The sequence below is a fragment of the Myotis daubentonii genome, chromosome 1 (genome assembly GCF_963259705.1).
Source record: "Myotis daubentonii chromosome 1, mMyoDau2.1, whole genome shotgun sequence".
NCBI classification, from domain to species: domain Eukaryota; kingdom Metazoa; phylum Chordata; class Mammalia; order Chiroptera; family Vespertilionidae; genus Myotis; species Myotis daubentonii.
The window spans coordinates 39,271,650-39,293,903 of record NC_081840.1 but is presented as its reverse complement, the minus strand read 5'-3'; the positions used below and the strand labels follow the sequence as shown (position 1 = coordinate 39,293,903).

At 37.2% G+C, this 22,254-nt stretch overlaps 2 protein-coding genes across 6 annotated transcripts in view; one reads left to right on the top strand and one right to left on the bottom strand.

Annotated features, from left to right (window-relative positions):
- STYX (serine/threonine/tyrosine interacting protein) overlaps window positions 1-5,123 on the top strand; it is a 44,548-nt gene extending 39,425 nt beyond the window's left edge. For both annotated transcript variants that reach the window (XM_059695812.1, XM_059695805.1), the window contains one exon: window positions 1,586-5,123. In XM_059695812.1, coding sequence (XP_059551795.1) covers window positions 1,586-1,659 — 74 coding nt within the window. In that variant the 3' untranslated portion in view covers window positions 1,660-5,123. The remainder of the gene's footprint in view (window positions 1-1,585) is intronic.
- Window positions 5,124-7,938: 2,815 nt separating this feature from the next.
- On the bottom strand, window positions 7,939-21,836 carry GNPNAT1 (glucosamine-phosphate N-acetyltransferase 1). 4 transcript variants are annotated; one of them, XM_059695790.1, is made up of 6 exons: window positions 21,695-21,836; window positions 16,267-16,434; window positions 14,941-15,003; window positions 10,421-10,548; window positions 9,240-9,301; window positions 7,939-8,095 (listed from the first exon to the last, which is right to left on the bottom strand). In XM_059695790.1, the coding sequence occupies exons 1-6, from the start codon at window positions 21,696-21,698 to the stop codon at window positions 7,948-7,950; spliced, it is 573 nt and encodes a 190-aa protein (XP_059551773.1). In that variant the 5' UTR covers window positions 21,699-21,836; the 3' UTR covers window positions 7,939-7,947. The 4 variants fall into 4 exon arrangements, with proteins under 4 accessions (XP_059551773.1, XP_059551764.1, XP_059551742.1 ...); XM_059695781.1 differs by having other exon boundaries at window positions 21,644-21,805; XM_059695759.1 differs by lacking the exon at window positions 21,695-21,836 and adding an exon at window positions 21,554-21,575.
- Window positions 21,837-22,254: the final 418 nt, after the last annotated feature.

The following is a 22,254-nucleotide window of genomic DNA, read 5'->3' as shown; positions in this document are numbered from 1 at the left end:
GTATTCCTCGTCTCCATCTAGTTCAGGCCCATGTTGGCCTCCTATCCAAAGTCTTTTCGTTTGGTCTGTTTGAACATTGTGGCCAGACTCATTTTCACTAAAGATAGTTCAAATTGTGATATTTTTCCTGTACAGAAGCCTTCATTGGATTAAGTCCTACAGAAAACACAATAGGTAGTGTCATAGGTAGTAATTAAAGTCTCTTCTGATCTTTTTTTGCACCCCTCACTGTTGCTCTTTTTTCTTTAATCCTCACCCGAGGATGATTTTATTGATTTTTTGAGAGAGAGGAAGAGAGAGACAGACTGACATTGCTTTGTTGTTCCACCTATTTATGCATTCATTAGTGGTTTCTTGTATGTGCCCTGACCAGGGATCGAACCTCACCTTGGTATATGTGGACATGCTCTAACCAACTGAGCTACCCCGCCAAGGCTTGTTTCTCATTATGCACTCCATGATGGTTTTCTTCATCTCTTTTTTTCCACCTAGAATCACATTTAGTCTCTCTGTTCCTAAAAACTTAGTTTATGCATCATCTCAAGAAAACATGATTAACTTACTCTTCCTCTAATCCCATCATTGAAACTGCTCTATCTATACTCCTCACTTTCTGCCTTGCATTAAAGTTATTTGTACCTTACCTCCCTTAGTAGAAGGTACAAAAGTAGAAGGTGCAGCACCTTCTCTGACACTCAGTTGCAGCAGCGGTACTTAGCCTTGTCTAGCATGTTTTCTTCTTTATCCCACTGTCTTGGTTTATATTTCTGTCCTTATTTAATTAATCTTATAGTGACAGATTAATTTCATGTTGGAATCTGCCCTCTGAATTAACATTATTACTGTGATTAAGCACAACTGTTAGAGCATAAATTTAAGGCCATCCCATTGTTAGGCATATAATAAAGCACCACTTTACTAGTCATTGTTCCCTAAAGTTTTCCTCCATTGAGATTCAGATTTTTTTTATTATACCTATTGGCCTTATAGTGACAGCTTTGATTCCATGTGGAAAATTTCTGTACTAGTGGACTCTGATGTGAAGAGTGGATAAAAGAAAATCTCTGCTTTATGTGCTGCATGCTGTCCTTTCTCCCAGCTCTAGACTTGTTGATAATAAAAAACACAGCTTCAGTGGAAAAATATTTTCAGCAGCATCTATGAAAGCAAAGATAATTATATCTGCAAAATAAAATTGTACAAATTTAAAATTAATTTCTTAAATTTTATGTCCTAAGTCACCATTATGATGCCTAAAAAAAATAAACTTGATAATCAATTGTTCTGTACCATTATCTCTAAAATTTCTATTTCCAAACTACTTTAAAAATTAATGTTTATCATTTACAACACCTAAGACATACTTAATTCTCAAGAGGGAAAATGTATTCTGTTATGAAGATACAAAGTTATTTGTGTAATTCATAACAAGAGAATTTACTAAAGTTTGCTGAAAGTTCAGTCATGGAATTGTCTTAGTGCATATATACATGGCAACACTTCAGTAAAAATGAAACTTACTAGGTATAACATTTCTAATAAATTTAAGTTCCCGTTATATGTTATGTTCATGCAATACATTTAGGCAGTTTGAAGAGAACACATGAAGAAGATGATGATTTTGGAAGCATGCAAGTGGCTACTGCACAGAATGGCTGACTCAAGAGCACCATAGAGGATGTGAATTTCTATTTGGGAAGGAGGAAACACTAGAGACAATACTAATGTAAAGTGGTAAAAACACAAATAGTTTCTTTTCAATTATATGTTGCTTCCAGATGTGTTTCTTTACAACTTATTAAGCAACATTGTAAGATTTCTGCAATAGATGGCACTGATGGTTTTACTCCTTTTCTTTTTATTAACACTTTACAGTTTTATTATAAACTAAAATTTTGGACTTGCAAAGAGGTATTATTGCAATAATGCACTTTTCATACTTGAAATTTATTTGTATGATATAAAGTTACTACTTTAAACAAAATGCAAAGTTAGGGGAATTTGTTTATAAAATTTGGGTAATTTATAACAAAAGAATTTCCTAAAGTTTGCTAAAAATTCATTTTGTGTTCTATATATTACATTTAAAAAATAATTTTACAGTTCAATTTTATGATGGAGCCTCTTACAGAAACATTAACAAATGCAGGAACCTGTCACCTTTCTTTTTTATTATAATTAAATAGCTTAATTACCTTTTTATTTTTTAAAACATCTTGATCCCTTATCACTAATCTTGAAATCATGACAATAAGCCAACTATTCTTACTTTAAGATGATCCAAGTACTGCTTCCTTTCCTATTACCTTTCTAATTTATTTAGTCTATAGAAGAAAAATATTTAATGAACAAAAGATGCATTGCTTTATACCAGATGCTGAAAAACAAGGAGAGTTTTAGATTTTTCAAGTGACTTTCTTTTCACATTTCTTAGAAGCCAAATGTTGTGTTTGTTCTTTTTAGAGTTGCTTAGCCCAATTTTCTTTGTCCAAAATGGTTCTAAATAGACTATAATAAACCAATGTAGCACCATTTTTTTTCCTAAATGAATCCCAAAAAAGAAAAGTGCCTTGCATCATTAAAAAATAAATCCTCATGACCTCTAAATGAGTATGTATAACATTGAAAAATTTTTTAACATTTTTCTTTAACTTTTTAAACCCATAAATTAGTTTAAACTGAAAGTCTGAGGCTTGAAGAAACTTCAGTAAATAATTTGGAAATATTTACTCCTTTATTTTATATTATCCTAATAATTCTTTGAGGTTGTTCTGGCTCAGACAGAAGCTTTTCTTTGAAGATGCATTTATTGAGGAAAATGATTTGTGGGAGACTTTAGTGTATTTTAAATTCGTGTATGAATCAGTTCTTTACATTGAGTTAATCCAAATTTGCCCTATAATTTGCATTAGCAAAGTCACTTTATGGATCCAATTTCTCCATTTATATATATATATAAATTGTTTTAACAAAAACACTTTTTATATTTTAAGTACAATGTGAGGGAGGAGTGTTTTAACTTTTTATAGTTGATGATTTAGGTTAGCACAAGCAAAACTCCTTTCTCACTTTTCTCAGTCCTCTCTTGAGGTGCTTTACTGATGGGAATGATTTCCATACATTCCCTTGGTACCAAGAGGTACTATGCAAAGTGACATTACACCAAGTTACTTGCTAGGCTTTCTTCCCTAAAATGTAATAATACAGTAAAAGTATGTTTTATCAAGCATAGCAAGAGTAAATTAATTAAAACTGCTTTGTTAATAAGAGTCAATTCCTGTTGACCCAGGTGGTATTCCTCTTCTGATTTCCCTTCCCTTTCTCTATTTTATGACCCTGAAAACAACATGTTAATTCCATTGTGGTCTGTATTTTGTTGTGTGATTATGTCATTTGGTGTGGTTGGCTAGTTGAGTCAGAATTTGCACTGAGTGTTCAGAAATTACAGTTGGTAAAGTGCCAGATAACACAGCTTCCCTGTAAATAGATCACTATTGGATAAGTCAGCAAAGATCTCTCTTGTAATCTAATAATATATGATGCTTCATTCAGCAGAAAGTCTGCTCAAAAGGATCTTCATAGTAGTACATTTAGGCTTTAAAAATGAGGTAAAGATTTTTAAAATTAGTTTCTTAGGTATACATATCCTCTCTAGTAAGTTGGGCCAAAAAAATACAGATTTAGTTATTTTTGCTGATAATTTTCCATTTTTTCTAACCACTATAATTTTTATGTTCTCACTAAAGTGCCTGCCCAGCACTGTACATTAAAGACTCTCTCACAACACTAGGAAAAGGGACTGTCATGAGTACAATATTAATGTGGACAAAATGATGTTATTCTTTCCTTCATGTAAGAACATTGCAAGTTCATTTTATCTGGGATCCGTTCTTCCACCTAATGTTTAACTAGTTCTGGTAGCTCTTCCAGTCTTTCTTCTATTTAGTTCCATTTCTATGCTTTATTTCTACTGATGTTTTGTGATAGTTAACTATGATACATTTAACCAATCATGACTTATTTTCTAGAATATTTGAATAATGTATAAGTGGCATAGTTCCCAATTTTAAACATTAAATATGTCATCTGGGCATAGAATTTAAAGTGAATTTGACTCAAAACATAGGACAACTGTTTTATTGTCCATTTTGAAAGTGAGAAACTTAAATATTGAAAATATTCAAACTGGAATGTCAGTATTCTAACCTAATATCAGTTAATTGGTTTATATTATTTTATCTATTAGATATTTTAAACAGCAGTTACTTTTATTTGTATCTACTCTATGTTGGAAATGTTAAATCGTGATAGCTTTTGCTACAAACTCTCAACCACTTATTTTTAGAGTAGAATATATATTTCAGGGGGATTTTATTTCAGCTGAATTTAGAAGTAATGTCAAAATGTTAAGCATGTCCTTTTTAAGAAAATATACGGTTTCTAATTGTCTTATTACCCTGGTAATTCAAGTGAATTAGAAGTATTCAACTACAATCTTGAATTATAAAGTTGAGATGCGTATATATGCATATATATCAGAGTCTCAACTGATGTAAAGTAAATGAGCAGTTACCTGGTGAATACTTTATTTTTTTCCCCAATAACTGGCTTAACCCACACTTCCACAACAAACTTAGCTTCACTTCACTTCAGTATTTACTTTATTGTTGTTCATTGAACAGTGCTCCAAAAAGGAATCATTAGGAAATAGCTGAGAATTATTAAAAGATTTTATTTTATGTTTTGGTCAGAAAAATGTTTCTAAGGTCTTTGAATGCTGGATTTCTTTGTCTTACCCATCCATGGCAGCTAAAAAAAAAAAAAAAAAATCACTCAAAATATTCAGGTTTACATGTTAGCTCTCTTTATAGGGAGTTGCCATACCTCACAATTCAAAGTGTATTCTATAGATCAGTACATTATACTGACATGTAATTGCAATTTACTATGCAGCAAAAATTCAAGAAAAATAACCTAGTGTCTACTTACCTTTGTATAGGCAATTGCTTAAGTTACTCTGCTTTTAACATTTGTACTTAGACAAAATGCTTATGTATGTATAGGAATGTCACAGTGCGAAATGCTGCTAGCCCAGACACAAAGTATTAAAATTATTTTGTGAAGATTGGTGGTTGTATTAAAACTATTGTGCCGTTATACCTCAAAACGATTGAAAAGCTCATTTATACTGCTTATGCCTCATAACTTCTTTATTTAGATTGTTGGCTTCTAGGGAGAAGTAACGTAGTTTTATTCCCACGGATTGAGGATAAATGAACACTGGAAATTGATAAGTACTTAAGAGTATCTTCCAATACATTGTGGACACACACACACACACACAAACTATGGTCAGTAATCAATGTAAGGTGCAAATTTCAGCTCAAGTATATTTTTAATTGATCAAGTTTAAAGTTGGGAGTGAGGAAATTCATCTCTAAAAGAAATGGTAGGTGATCTATGCAGTTTCCAGCCCATTAAAAAAATACTTCTTGCTTTTGTACCTCTTCCCCTCATTAGTCCACCTACATACTATTCTTCATCAAATATGCCATTACTACACCAATATTTTAGATACCACTAAAAGGCAAAATATTACTGAATAAACTATGACAAGCCCTTGATCATAAAATATACCCAGATTTCCAAAAAGTTACCATGTCCAAAAAATGCATCTTACCAGTAGAATCAATGATATACAAATAGACACATATGTGGGGTACAATAACACCTTCTACTTCATTATACTTTTTCAAAAGCAAACAATGCTCAAATTTGTAAATATAGTTAAATAACATGTTGTTACTCAAATTTACTTAAAATGTGGCTTAGAAAATCATAAACATTCTCTGGTTAACTAATATAGAACATCATTTTCCTCATGACATAATTTAAAAAAATTTTATTTTTCCTGTCACCATTATCCTATGCCCTCTTCCACCTCCTTCCATCCCCCACTACCCTTGTAATCACCACCCTGTTGTCCATGAGTTCTTTCTTTTTTGCTCACTCCCTCCACCCCTCCAATCCCCCACACCCCGGGCTGTCTGCCTGCTCTCTAGCCTCATGACACAATGTTTATATTCTATACCTTGCTTGTAACTATTTCCTTTAGGGGGGATATAAAATAAGACCTTAAGAACACCATTTTAAGCAGCAGTTCTCAACCTGTGGGTCGTGAACAATGAAAATACATCCTGCATATCAGATATTTACATTACGATTCATAACAGTAGCAAAATTACAGTTATGAAGTAGCAACAAAAATAATTTTATGGTTGGGGGTCACCACAACATGAGGAACTGTATTAAAGGGTCGCGGCATTAGGAAGGTTGAGAACCACCGAAAGGAATTTGTTGAAATGCCAACTTTGTAGATAGTTTTACATCAGATTGTTCAGTGCTCAAAAATGTAATAAAGAATTTAATTTTGCCTTTTATTAGGCTTATTTTCTAACATGGGTGTACTTGGTAAAGCTACTGTCATGGCAAGGTTGTGGGAACTCCAGTAAAGGCAAAACTAGCTTTGTTGCTTTCATGAGAGAGAGTTCAGTTCATCCATACAGGTCATCAGTAGGTATAGTGCACCCTCTATTGGTGAAGGGCTTCTATGGTTTCATTTATTTATTCATTTATTTATTAAATATGTTTTTATTGATTTTAGAGAGGGTGAGAAAGAGAAAGATCAATGTTACAGAGAAACATCAATTGGTTGCCTCCCATACACATCCCAACCAGGGATCAAACCCGAAATCTGGGTATGTGCCCTGATTGGGAGAGGAACCAGTGATCTTTCAGTACATAGGATGACACTCAACCAATTGAGCCACTCCAGCTAGGGCTGGGTTTCTATGGTTTTTTAGAAACCAACTTTAACTTACTGCCTGGAGAGAAAGCCAAAATCCAGTTGAGGTAGGTCTGAGTCAAAGGGATGAGAAACAGGTGATCTTTGCTTTCCAAGTTCATTTTATAAAGAGTACACAAAACTAATGTTATGAACCATGACTTGACATAATAGTTCAAAAGAAGACTCAAGAAAAGTACAGACATTAGGATTCTAACAAAAAACTATTAATCATATGAACAGGTTTAATATAACATAGAATGCAAAAGATTAGAACCATTAATGACATATCTAATATGTCTACTTCAACTTTAAAAAAAAATCAAAACAGGATAGTGACCAGAATAATAGTTCTATTATATGCCAGAATTTGCTAATTCATTGTTTTAAAGTACCTTATATTTGCTTTTAGGTACTTTAAATAAAAATTATATTTTACACATAACACAGGTGGCACTTTGCCTACATTTGAATTATATAAACATTTAGATGTACATTTACATTGTTTTATTTTGAATATTATCACATAAGTTAATTTTCATTTCTATTTTAAAAGACTGGCCAGGTTATTTGTCAATACAGCATTAGGATCAACACATGTTGTACAGTATTACATTTAGTTATGTCTAATGTATCCAATTTCAAGTAATACATGGGAAATGGCATACATTAATTCATATTTAAATGTTTCTTTGAACCAAAAATATTAATTTTAAGAATGTGATAAACAGCCTTATTCATTGTATGTATTTCTTAAAATGAGCAGTACACAGATAGCAAATACATAACTCCTATAGTCTACCAAGAAATAAAGCCACATTTTAGAAAAATACAATGCAAGAAAAGATTCAAGTTAAAAATATAATCCTTTGATTAAAAATCATCCTCTATAATATTCATTTGTAATCTAAACTCACAGCATGTCCCACCAGCCCAAAGTAATCTTCTAAATGTCATATTTGTTGTACTACAATGTTTTGCAACCCACTATTTGTGGAGGTCACTGGGTTGTAGCAAACTATTTTAACTTGAGGAAGGATATACAACCTTGTGGCATTAGCTCCCTTGACAAATAGACATTTGATTTTTAGACAAATAGATTTTTACTTTAGAAACCTTTGACACATGTAGTTTTCTTCAGATACTGTATATCCAAACTTTTTATAGAAACCAGAATTTTGTGGTAGACATTCAAGGGTAATCTTATAACAGTTCAGTTTCTTGCTTAGCAAAGTAAGGGTTGATAATAACCTGAAATTTAAAAAAAAAAAAAAAGGAGGGAGAAGGTATAGAGCATTTGTTAATAGAAATAGATTTTAGTAACAATATGAATATTTCATTAAATTTCAAATTTATATTAGAAATAGGTTTAGATCATGGCCATTCCCACTATGTATTTATTTAAATATTGTAAATGGATAAGCATTTAAATCACTGAAAGCATTTTAGTTTGTTTCAAATATACATTATCTGATAATCTTCAGCCAGTTAATGAATGGGACAAATACTAAATTCACCCTAACCCTCTTTAAAAATAAGTTTTAAGATGATGAACACTAAAGATTGTCAATCATTTAAAAAATATGGCCTATATTATTTTTTTAAGTGTTTTTCTCTAAATCTATTCAAATTACTTAGGAACAGTCAACATTCCTACACAAAATGGGTAAGTAATAGCTTTGTTCTTTATCATTTTTAAAGTGACTCTAATGTTTGTGAAAGTAGCTATGAGATTAACTCTGTTTTGGTTTAACTAACATGAAGTAGAAAGAAAGCAAAAAGTATACTTCTTTCCAGTATATGAATGGAATTCTAACTGCCTTAGGAGTTTTTAAAAAACTTAAAAAAAATCTATAAAAATTTACCTGAAGTGTTTTCTCATGTTTGCATACAGAACATCTTGATTGAAGTTATAAAATTATAAAGGATATCACAAAGTGAAGATTAGAATATTAGAATTTGGTCTGTTTTTAAAAGTTTTAAGTAAATGTATAAAGGATTATACAGTAAAGGCTGTTTCAATATGTTTCTACAACTTAGGAGACTGAGAACATTTTGTTTTAAAATATGACAGAGAAATGGGGAAATCACCTGACTCAGCCAAAAGTTTGTTTCCTACTCGTATGAGAATTTGACTATTAAAAATTAATTTATAGATGTTACTGTCTGCAAAATGGTACACTTCCAATTTCCAAAGTTTATGGTAAAACTAATGTAAAAATACTTTGTTTTCATTAAATTCAGTCATAGAGTAAAAATGGATTCATAATTCATGACACCAGAAAGAACTTCAAACAGCAAAATATGTTTAACAAGTATCTTGGCAAAGAACTGTAAAGTGAAACACAAAAAGCACTGTAATTTATCCAGGATTACCTTGTTTCTGCTTACTTACAATTTGCCAAGCTGCTTTCCTCTGCATTCATCACTAACGACAACATCTTCTACTCTTCCTCTCTGAAAATATTTACAGTGTTTAAAGGACTAAGCATGTAGTTTTGTTTTTAGATAAATCAACAAGTGATGGATGGTAAAAATTCAGACAAAAATAAGTGTTTTGTGAACTTGAACTTTACATAAACTAAAATGCAAATTATTTTATAGAAGAAATAATATAATGAATCAACTTGTGGTCTAATCTTGTTTTGTCTATCTCCTGAACCTCTACACCCCAATGTTTTAAAGCAACTCTCAAAATCTGAAGCACCAAAGGGTGATTTTGTTAATCCATCATCCTACTTCTTGCTTAACAGTAATTTATTTCAGACATCCAAATACAATTTATTAATTTCTAATACAAAAGCCCCAAAATTCCTGACAGAAAACATTCCAAATGTTCCTACCTTTACTATTTCATGTTGAGTCATGAGGAATAAAGGGGCTCTATAGGCATTAGAAATGTCACAATTAGAAAAGAATGTGGTATTCTGAACCTTTTACCATTTGGAAACTGATGGGAATTGGTCTTACTGTAGTATATTCAAAATACTGTTTTTTAAAAAAACCAACACTGGGGAGTCTAAAGATTACTGCCAAGTTTCACAAAGCTTTCTTGTTTTCTCTATGACCATATCAAATTGAATACCTTACAGAACAATTTCTAGCGAACAATTCATATTGTGTTTTTTAACTTTTTAAATATATTTTTATTGACTTCAAAGAAGGGATAGGGAGAGAGAAAAAAAACACCACATCAATGATGAGAGAGAATCATTGATTAGCTGCCTCCTGCATGCCCCACAATGGGGATCGAGCCCACAACCAGGGCATGTGCCCTGACCGGGAATCGAACCATGACATCCTGGTTCAAAGGTCAACGCTCAACCACTGAGCCACCACGGCCAGGCCCAATTCATATTGTTAATACATTTTCTTCCTCAAAACAAAGTGGGAAATTGCCTCTTAATAAGAGATTTCTAGGAAGCAGAACTTTTTCAAGGCAATATGCCTCTCATTTTACAATGAAAAGTAGTGAGAAAACAGATTTGTCTAATGGAAACTCAACATAGGTTTTGCTAAAAAAAAAAACCCCACATCTGCCCATTTTAGCTCATTAGCAGTAATGTGAACACATACCTTAGCACAGGAATGGGTGAATTTATGTTCTATTATCAGAGTTGCTGTAGCAACAATCTGTCCTAAAGTCACATCTTCCACCACTGTAACATAATAATCCCCAGATTTCTTCATATGCTCAAAAGATTCTGTGGAAATTAGAAGACAGTGTTATGTAGCAGACATTACACTGTATTAGGTGGCAAAAAATGAGGACTAGCTGACTTCATTACTGAACATTTAAAGCTATTTTACCATAATAATTTGTATTTTGTCTTTAAGAAAATATTTTAAATGACCAGGTAGTTGAAATATCAGTGATTAGTAAGTTGGAATATAGTCCATACATTTAAAGAATATGCTAGCAAGGTAAAAGACTAACCCAGCCTTTTTAGGTGAATAGCACTTATACAAATAAATTGTATATGTGCCACTTCTGTGACTAATAAGTCATTACTCACTTTAAATCGCTTTCTTGAACTTTTACACTCGGCAGATATTTGAATAGAACAAAACTGCAAATTTTTAACAAAAGAATGTTTTTACATGGCTCCATTCTGTAATTTTTAGTCTGGTTTCCAAATATTTTGGTGAAAGTAGTTCTGTTTTCTCCTTGTGATCTTAAGTGTTTCATGATTACATGACTTTTTAGAAATTACAGTAATCATTTTGCTTTGTTCCCTTTGAAGGCACCTCATAAAGTAGGTGAAAAATATGTCTCCATTTCTAAGTAATTGAATAAGATAGAATAAGAAAGGAAAAGACCTATAAAAACAATCAGGGGGAAAAAGGCAATAACATACCCATCAATAAATACTTTAGGAGGTCTGGTCAAGATGGTGGCATAGGTAAACATGGTACTCACATCCTCCCACAATCACATCAAAATTTTTGACTAAAATACAGAACCATTATTCAGAACCACCTGAAATCTGGCTGAACTGTAGTCCTACAACTAGGGAATTAAAGCAGCAGCACATCCAGACTGATAGGAGAGGTGGAGATGAGGGGTAGAATAGTGGAACCCACGTATGGCAGTTTCCCTGAAGAGCGAAAGGTCCCTGCCCCACACTAGGCCCCTAGCCCAGGGTTCCAGTGCTGGGAAGATAAGTCCCCACAACTTCTGACTGTAAAAACCAGCGGGGATTGTGGCTGAGTGACATGGAGGCTGTAGGAGCCCCAGACAGTTCCTCTTAAAGGGTCCTTGCGGACTTGGACTCCCCCTGAGCTCCAGCACCGGGAAGCAGCTTGAAAGGAAACTGGGACATTCAGGGAGGAATTAACTTGTCTGGAATCAGGGCAAGAGCTGGAGGGGCAGCTTTAGAGTCCAGTGTTTCTTTACTGAGCACTCCCTGCCACAGAATGGACAGGCTGCACCATATCTGAATCTCCATCATCCTGGCTCACTTTTCACTCTGCCTGGTGATTCCCTAAGACCCTACCTCTCCCTACTTGCAGGCTCATCCAAGTCATTTCCAGTGGCTTTTCCATACAACTGGCCCCTCTGACCTCATGCTTTGGACTTTCCTGAAATCTTCCAAATATGCAGCAGCTGGCATCAGCATACCCCAAACCTCTCATCAGTGGCCCCAGGCCCAGCACTAGTGACAGCCTACCCTGGTCCACAGGTTGGCCTCTTCTGGGCACCTCCAGACTGAACACAAGTAGCAGCCATATGCAGATTGCTTGTAGCTCATGCTGGGTGGCTCCGGCCAGGACACAGGCAGAGGCTGACTTTGCACCTCCCAGGGGGCCCCAGAGCCAGTGCACCTGGTGTTCAACTTCGACCACACCAGACTACAACACTTCCACCTCCACAAATGACTCAAGGATGAACTCAGTGAACACCAAAGCCCCACTGAAGCAAGTCCTACTCCATAGGATTGGCTCCTGCATAGCAGCTCCTCTGCTGTAGTTGAAACTGGTTCTCACAGCCAATCAGCCAGGGGGTCAATCCTTCCCAGTGATGCCAATAGTAATTAAGGCTCAACTAGAATGGGACAGTGTACACAGCTCACACGGGGCACACCTGGAATGCCCAGCTCTGGTGACTGGGAAAGCTGACCTACTGGACCCTACAGAACACCTACTATACAAGGCCACTCTCCGAAGTCCAGGAGACATAGCAGCTCTACCTAATACATAGAAACAAACATAGGGAAGTAGCCAAAATGCCAAGACAAATATGTTACAAATGAAAGAACAGGAGAAATCTCCAGAAGAAAACCTCAATGAATGTAAGCAAGAAAACTATCAGATAGAGAATTCTGATCTGGGAGAGATTAATCAAAGATCTTATATGTATATATGCATTACCAATGGACAGACAGTGTGGTGAAGGCTGGGCAGGGTGGGAAGTGGGTGGAGAGAGTTAATGGGGGAAAAAGGTAGAGACATCTGTAATACTCTCAACAAGTAATGGTTATAAGGATGCTCAAGGAACTTAATGAGAGCCTCCAGGAACTTGGAATTTCAAGGAAATTACTGTGAACATCAGCAACATAAAAAGAGGACATAAGTGAAGCATACACTAACTGAAATGAATAATTTACAGGAGATCAACAGCAGAGTAGAGATGCCGAGAATCAAATCAAGAATTTAGAATATAAGGAAGCAAAAACCACCCACCAGAACAGCAAAAAGAATAAAAAATATGAAGATAGTGTAAGGAACCTCTGGGACAATTTCAAGCACACATACATTCACATCATGGGGATGCTGGAAAGAAAGAGAAGGAACAAGAAATCAAAAACCTATTTGAAAAAATAATGACAGGAAACTTACCTAACCTGGTGAAAGAAATAGACATACAAGTCCAGAAAGCACAGAGAGTCCCAAACAAGATGAACTCAGACACCATAATTAAAGTGACAAAGGTTAAAGACAAAGAGAGAATCTTAAAAGCAGCAAGAGAAAAGCAGTTAGTTACCTCAAGGGAGCATCCAGACAACTGTCAGCTGTTTTTCCAACAGGAAACTTGAAGGTCAGAAGGAAGTGGCAAGAAATATTCAAAGTGATGAAAAGCAAGGCCTACAACCAAGATTACCCTACCCAGCAAAGCTATCATTTAGAATTGAAGGTCAGATAAAGAGCTTCCCAGACAAGAAAAAACTAAAGGAGTTCATCACCACCAAACCAGTATTACATGAAATGTTAAAGCATCTTCTTTAAGAAAAAGAAATAAAAGATCAAAAATATGAATAACATGGTGGTAAACGCATATCAACAATTGAATATAAAAATGAAAATGAACAAGGAATCTAATGAACAAAATAAACTGATGAATACAACAGAACCAGAAAGCTTAGAAACATGGGACAAACTGACAAATTTAAGAGGGAAGGTGGTTGGGGGTGGGGAGAGATTAACCAAATATTATATATATATATATATGCATTACCAATGGACAGACAATAGGGTGGTGAAGGCTGGGGCAGGGTGGAAAGTGGGTGGAGGGGGTTAATGGGAAAAGGGAGAGACATCTGTAATACTCTCAACAATAAAGATAAAAAAACAAAAATTTAAATGTAAATGAATTAAATGCTCCATCAAAAGTTGATTGGCCCTGGCTGGTATGGCTCAGTTTAGCACTGTCCTGTGCACATAAAGGTCGCCCAGTTCAATTCCTGGTCAGGGCACATACCCAGGTTTCAGAATCAATCCCTGGTCAAGATGTGTGCAGGAGGCAACTGATCATTTCTCTCTTATATTGACTTCTCTTTTTCTCTCCCTCTCCCTTCCTCTCTCTCTACATTCAATAAAAACATTTTAAAAAAAAATTTAAAGTTGAATGGATAAGGAAGAAGTGGTACATGTATACAATGGAATATTACTCAGCCATAAAAAAGAATGCAATCTTATCATTTGTGACAACATGGATGGACCTAGACATTACTGTGCTAAGTGAAATAGGTTAGACAGAGAAAGACAAATACCATATGATTTCACATATACAGGGTGAAACAAAACTACTTTTGTAGTTGTTCGTATGAAAAAATACACAAATAATAATACAAGAATAAACTTTTGTGTACTCAAAACTGTAAACTTACTTTTGCCCCAAAGTATGTGGAATCTACAAAACAGAGACAAACTCATACATACAGAGAACAAATTGATGGTTGCCAGATGGGAGGGGGCTGGGAGTTGGGTAAAAACAGTGAAGGGATTGAGAAGTACAAATGCAGTTACAAAATGGTCACAGAGATGTAAAGAATAGCATAGGGAATATAGTCAGTAATACTGTGATAACTGTATGGTGCCAGGTGGGTACTTGAAATATTGGGGGAACACTTTCTAAAGCATAAGACTATCTAACCACTATGCACTTAAAACTAATACAAAATAGTACTGAATGTCAACTGTAATTGGAAAAAAAATTTTTTTAAAGAGACCAAAAATAGCTAATTAGCTATTTGAATAATTTCTATTTGAACAAAAATACATATAGCATAGACAGAAGAGATCTCTAAAAAAAAATAAATAAAATCTTGTTTTTTTATTTTTTTTTTCATTCAGAAAAAAAAGGTGGTAGTACTTACTCATAAATTGTTCAGGATTGACAACTCCCGTCTCTGTCAGCTGACCTAGTACCTTAATAAAACCTAGTTTTGCAAAAACAGATTTCCAGTCATGAGAAGAGCAAATGAAAGAGATATCAAATGAGGCAATGTATTAAATAAGCAGGTGAGATCATGAGCAATTATTTGTTTTAAGTTTAATGAATCCTTTTAAAATTATTTCAAAAGATTAAATTAAAACCCTTTATTCTTTCTGCAATCACTACATAAAACAAAGAAAAATAGGTTTAACCAAAGTTTTTCCCTGCCTAAGATTTTTGGAATATTAACCTTAATATTCAATATGTTCAATATTTATAGAACCAGCGTGTACATTTCTCAATGTAATTTGCATTAAATACAATGCAAAGGATGCTTCATATTCCAAATACGTGCTTTGGTTTTACTTAAAAGTGCAAGATTCTCAATGACCAAATATGATACTATATGAGATGTAAATAATTGTTGAGACTACAAGTTTTAAATATTCCTGATTAATTTCATTCATGTTAATGTGGCACAGCACATTTTAGAACTTTGAGAATCGTTTTTTTTTTTTGTAAGATATTTTTTATTGATTTCAGAGAGGAGGGAAGAGGGAGAAAGCGGTAGAAATATCAATGATGAGAGAGAATCATTGATTGGCTACCTCTTGTACACCCCCAACTGGGGATTGAGTCTACAACCCGGACATGTGCCCTTGACCAAAATCAAACCCAGGACCCTTCAGTCCTCAGGCCTATGCTCTATCCACTGAGCCAAACTGGCTAGGGCAAACTTTGAGAATTTTAATGTCTATACAGTCAATGACAATTTGACCAAAATTAGTTTCTTCATATTTCCTACCACAGGGAAAATGGACAAAATTGACTTTTGATTATGAAAATTTAAGGAAATCATTTTGGAAAATACAGATGCTAAAAAATGAAATAACATGTAGACAAAATCTTTTGCATTTTATCCAAGGCAAATTATCTCTATCCTTATTCCCTATCTAGCTTCTTAAAGATTCTTCCTTATGTGCCATTACACATGATAACTTCTTCCTTTATAAGAAGTCTTTTGGCCTCTTATAGGAAGGAGCAGTGTTGTACTTAAATCATTTGAAGTATTTCATAGTAATATATGGTCTTAGCCATGACACATACACATTAGAATTGTGGTTCTCAGTCACTTTAAAAATGAAATACAAAACATAATCTAAAGTCAAGTATCATTTTAAAAAATTATCAACATCATCATAATGTTTGTGGAGAAAACAGAATGCTAACTACAATTCTAACCAGGGTTTGTTAACTGAGTCCATACCTCTATTTAAATCAGCAGTACAAAGAGGCCTCAAAACCAAACCTTCTCCAGGATTTGTTGGGGAAATGGCTGGAGAAAATGTAGCTGTATTCAGGCTCCAGTCCACTTCTTGGAGTAGACTTGGGTCAAACATAGGTGTTTCATCAGGTATCATCTTTGCAGTAAGATCTAAAATAAAATTTTAAATTTTAAGGCAATTTTAAAAAATATACTTTTGTTGATTTCAGAGAAGAGAGAGGGGGAGATGGAAACATCGATGATGACAAAGAATCATGGATCGGCTGCCTCCTGCATGCCTCCCACTGGAGATTGAGCCTGCAACTGTGGCATATGCCCTTGACTGGAATCGACCCGGGATCCTTCATTCTGTAGGCCAATGCTCTATCCACTGAGCAAAACCACTAGGGCAAAGCATTTTATTTAATAGAAGGAAAGTTACTATGATTGCTATACCCAGTTAGAGAAAATATTCTATTTGACACCTGCCTCTAGCTCTTTGAAACATAGATTTTAAAGATGTATATCAATAATACTAGAGAACCGGTGCACGGATTCGTGCACTGGTGGGGGCATGGCCTGTGGGAATCGGCCCGCTGTGCGAGTGCCGCTCATCCAGGTCAGCCAAGCGGTAACCCCACTGTAGGAGCGCACTGACCACCAGTGGGCAGTTCCTGCACTGATTGTCTGTCCCCTGGTGGTCAGTGCATGTCCTACTGAGTGGTTGACCATTTCTGGTCGTTCTGCCATTCAGTCGCTGGGCTTTTTAGATGATAGATAGATAGATAGATAGATAGATAGATAGATAGATAGATAGATGGATGGATAATGCCATAAAAAAAACAATGCAGGAAAAATTAAAGTCCATTTAATGACAGAACAATTTTCCCAACAACCCAGCTCCCAGCTGTTCCCTATTTCATAAATCACAATATGCTTAAGGGCAACTCTTAACTTTTCCTTAAAGGTTGATTAAATTTCTGCCTGTATAACCTGATGTGACTATAAAGGTAATGCTGTAGAGTAATAGAGGCTTTGGGAAGGTGGGATACTGTAATAATAGAAACTAACATTGTTCAACACTTATGTGCCAGGCATTGTTCAAAGCACTTGATACACTACTAATTCAATTATTTTGATAGTCCTACAGGGAAGGGACAATTATTATCACCACTTTAACAGAGGAGGAAATGCAGGCAGACATGTGCACTAATTTACCCAAGGTCACAACATTAGTGGCGCCAGGATTTAAACCTAGGTATGGAAAGAGCGTGAGCTCTGGAATCAGACCTGGGGTTCTAATGTCACTGACCATGGCTACGGTAGGTAAACTCTGAGAATCTGTTTTCTCACTTACAAAATGGGAGGAAATTACTGGCAGGATGAAATGAATTACTTTATATAAGTACCCAACAGTGCCTGCCACACTTCAAGTGTTCAATAAAATATCCTTTAGTTAGCAAATAATTTGAAATTCATGTTTATAAATTCTTAATTTTTTTTCACATTTAAATGAAGTGGGCACTGTGCTGGGTACAGGTGCTACAAAAAGAATGACAGATCGTCTATTATATTTATGTTAAACTAATAATTAGCATTCTTGGATAGGAAAGAAGAACTTTTTTTTAAATCAGTTTTTTCTTTCATTTCCCCCCTCAAAAATGATGCAGATTACAGCCAACAGGCATATGAAAAAATGCTCAAAGTCACTGATAACCAGAGAGATGCAAATTAAAACAACAATGAGGTATCACCTCATAACTGTCAGAATGGTTACCATCAACAAATTAACAATGACAAGTACTGGCAAGGATGTGGAGAAAAGGAAACCCTAGCACATTGCTGTGGGAATGCAGATTGGTACAGCCATTATGGAAAACAGTATGGAGTTCCCTCAAAAAATTAAAAATGGAACTACCAGTTGACCCAGTGATCCCACTTTTAGGGATAGAGCCTAAGAAACCCGAAACACCGACCAACAAGTATGTATGCACCCTTATGTTTGTAGCAGCACAATTTACACTAGCTAAGATCTGGAAACAGTCCAAGTGCCTAGCAGTAGATGAGTGGGTAAAAAAGTTGTGGTACATTTATACCATGAAATACTATGCAGCAGTAAAAAAGAAGACTCTCTTACCCTTTGAGACAGCATGGAGCAACCTGGAAAGTATCATGCTAAGTGGAATAACTCAGAGAAAGACAAATATTACATGATCTCACTCATTTGTGGAAGCTAATTAACAAAATAAACTGATGAACAGAGAGGATCCACAGACCTGGAAGCATGGAACAGACTGTGGAATCTCAGAGGGAAGGCAGGGGAGGGTGGGTGGGTAGGAAATAATCAACCAAAGACCTTGTATATATATATATGCATAACCCAGGATTTCACCTTCTAACGGACAATTAGAAGGTGAAAGCCTGGGGGAGGTGGGTGGCAGGGGAGGGCTTGAGGGAGTTAATGGTGGGGAGAAGGGAGACATATGTAATACTTTCAACGATAAAGATTAAGAAATAAATACATAAAAAATTAAAAAAATATATAAAGGTAAGTGGACCCAGAAAATAAACAAACTCGGATCATATTATATTCTAAACAACACTATACCTGGCTCTAAGAATAGTAAGGGAAGGAAATAACTTTTGATGATTAAAACAATCATTCCTATCAATTTAAGCCTACAGTCCGTTTGAAACTTTTTTTTTCTCAGATTAACAGTAATTTTTTTAGTATATATACATCTCAGGTGGGGCTGGGGACATATTTAATCTGGCAAACCTATGGAACTTTTTTATAGGTTAATTTTAGTGCAGGCATGTTAGTGTTTGTCCCTGATAAATGGGCCCCTGAGGCTTACATGTCTATTTTTATCTGAATGATGGGTAACAATATTGTATTTTAAGTATGCAGATTAATAGGCTAAATATCAATTAAGTAAAATGAGTACATTAAATTCAGATGCCAAAAAGTATTAAGAATTTAACTTCCTCAAGGCAACACATTACTTAAACATTTTGATGTTCATGTTATTTAACAAAGTTGTAACCATGAAGTTTAAAGAAAGTTCAGAGGGGAATTCAGATGAACATGAAGACAATTTCAGCCTGGCCAGCATGGCTCAGTGGTTGAACTTCAACCTATGAACCAGGAGGCCACTGTTCCATTCCCAGGGAGGGCACATGCCTGGGTTGCAGGCTCCCTCCGCAGTGTGGGCCATGCAGGAGGCAGCCTATCAAGGATTCTCTGTCATCATTGATGTTTTTTTCTCTCTCCCTTCCTCTCCAAAATCAATATTTAAAAATCAATGAAGCCCTGACCGGTTTGGCTCAGTGGATAGAGCATCGCCCTGCAGGCTGAATGGTCCCAGGTTCGAGTCCGGCCAAGGGCATGTACCTGGGTTGCGGGCACAGCCTCAGTGGAGGGTATGCAAGAGGCAGCTGATCGATGTTTCTCTCTCATCGATGTTTCTAACTCTCTATCCCCTTCACTTCCTCTCTGTGAAAAATCAATAAAATATATTTTTAAAAAATAAAAATAAATAAAATAAAAATCAATGATACTGGCTAACATTTATTGAGTGCTTTCTATTTGTTAACTCAAAAATACAATGCATATGTATCATTATTCTTGTTTTGCAGACCAGGAAGCAGGCATAGCAACTTGCTCCAGATAACAGAATCAATAAGGAAGAGACTTAGGATTCAAAAACAGGCAACAGGACCGGCATCATGGTTGCACAGGGTCCCACACTTGGATTGTCTGCTGCCACTTTCTTGCCTTTACAAGGCCCACATATGCCTAACCTTAGCCCAGTAAATGCCTAGAGAATGAGTAACAGATGGTGTTAAGACTTACCTGGAGGTTACATTTCAGAAAATCCAGAAGGAAAAAGTTTTGCAGATTGCCACAGTGATATAACAAAAACCATACACCAAATTCAATTTCACTTCAGGTTTTCATTCTGTTGACTATTCTTTGGACACAATTCCAACAGTTGGGTTCGCCAGCCTCTACAGCAGACTGGGATACAAATGGGGGGTAGGGAGGAGCTGCTGCTAGAAGCAAGCAATTGAAAGGAACAAGTAACAGGCACTGGGAGGGAAGATTTTAAAGTTGATTTTAAAACTGTCTTATGCATTTCAAGAGCTCCTGGGGCACCACTATACTACTTCATTACATTGTTAATGGGGAGAAGGGGAACATGTGCCATTTGGGAGTAGGGTTAACCTACATACACTTTATAACAATTTCAATAACAATTTGAATTTTTAATCTAAAGAACATTCCATTTGCTGATGACTTCAATAAGCCTGGCCACATTACTAAACTGTGCAATTACACTTCACCTGAGCATTTTAAAAGTATTTCTTGGTAGCTTATTATATCCTTGTAATCTAGGCATCATTCCCAGTCTATGGACCAGGAAATGGAACCACGTGGAGCTTCAAGGAACGGACCCCACCATAGCACACAAATGGGTGAACTGGACTAGAATCCTATCTTGTTTTCCCATCTGAGCTCTAATTACCATATTAAATTAACACCCGTCTTTAACATCATCGCAGCTGACAGGTAGCTCTGTCTCCCCTGTGCTAAAACATGTCTGCGAACCCTGCCTAAAAAGAGCTAAAGGATTCTTCAGCTCCATTCCTTGATTCGTCTGTAAGTGGATAGCTCAACAACACTACCCCCATAATCGCCTGTTTAATTTAGTGTGAAAAAGGAGTTCGGTTTACATACATAAACATAAGCTCCCACAAGAAAAATCACAATACTCCGTGTTTCTAGGGGTAGAAGGCCCCGTGAAAAAAAGACAAAGGATGTCCCTCGTTCCCGGGTGAAAGCCCGATTAGTCAGCGCAGCAGGTGATCTTAGAAGCAGGAGCACGTCCTCAAGGGCTCACAACCGCCGCGGGGTGCACCCCGGAAAGGAACGAGGCGGGGTGGTGAGGAAGGGGCTGCGGGTTTCGTGCCCATTCAAAGCCGATGGCGACAGACTGAGCAGCTGCCTCGATTCCCATGCCGACGCCTGGTGAGCGCAGAGTTAGTTTCGACCCCGGCCCCAGCTCGGGCCCTGCCGGCGACACCCTTGCAAGGCAGGACCACTGGCCATCACCCCTCACCTCTGCTCCAGGCGCGTCTGCTCAGCTTGCCCCAACCGCGCTCCACAACCTCGTGTGCACGCACCCAGCTGCCAGGGTAAACGCCGGCTCCCCGCACGGAACCGCCCGCTCGGTCCGCCACCCCCCACTCCCAGGGCCTACCTCGCCTCCCCCGGCGGCAGGCGCACCTGTCTGATGAAGCCACAGCCCGGCCCACCACGGCCCCCGGAACCCCCGGCGCGCCCCGCTCTCGCTCCCGGGCCCCCAACCCTCCTCACCCCTGGAGGCCCCGTACTCCGCGCTCCCCTCCGGTACCGACGGGCTCTTACCCATCCGGATCCTGCTTCGGCGCCAGCCCCACCTCCGGCACCTCCCGCGCCACAGTGGCCGGTCGCCGCCGCCGCCCCCACCAAGACGTGGCAGCGCCAACGCCTCCTCCCCGCCCCCGCCGCTGACGCAGGGCCTGGCGCAGGGGCCGGAGACGCGGGCACCTGGGGGCGGGGCGCACCCGGGGGCGGGGCGGGGCCTGCGGCTATAAGTCCGCGCGCGCGGCGGGGGCGGGCACATCCCGGGACTCCGCCCCGCCGCGCCTGGAGCCCGGGTTCTGACCCGGCTCCCCGAGGACTTTCCCACCGCGTCGGTACGTGGGTTCAGTCGGTGTGGGCCTCGGGTTCCGTCCGCTCCCTCCGCCCTGCTGCCCCTTCCCTTGATAGTCAGTTCACTAACCCGGACTTGGCGGCACACTGGCCTCCGGAGCGCCTCACCCCATTTTCTGAGTCACAAATCCAGCCTCCACGAGGCTGCATGTTACTCCTCCTTGGAGGCTGTAGTTTTATTTCTCCCTCAAATTCTTTTTGTATGAACATGGGGTTAGGACACTAGTTCCCAA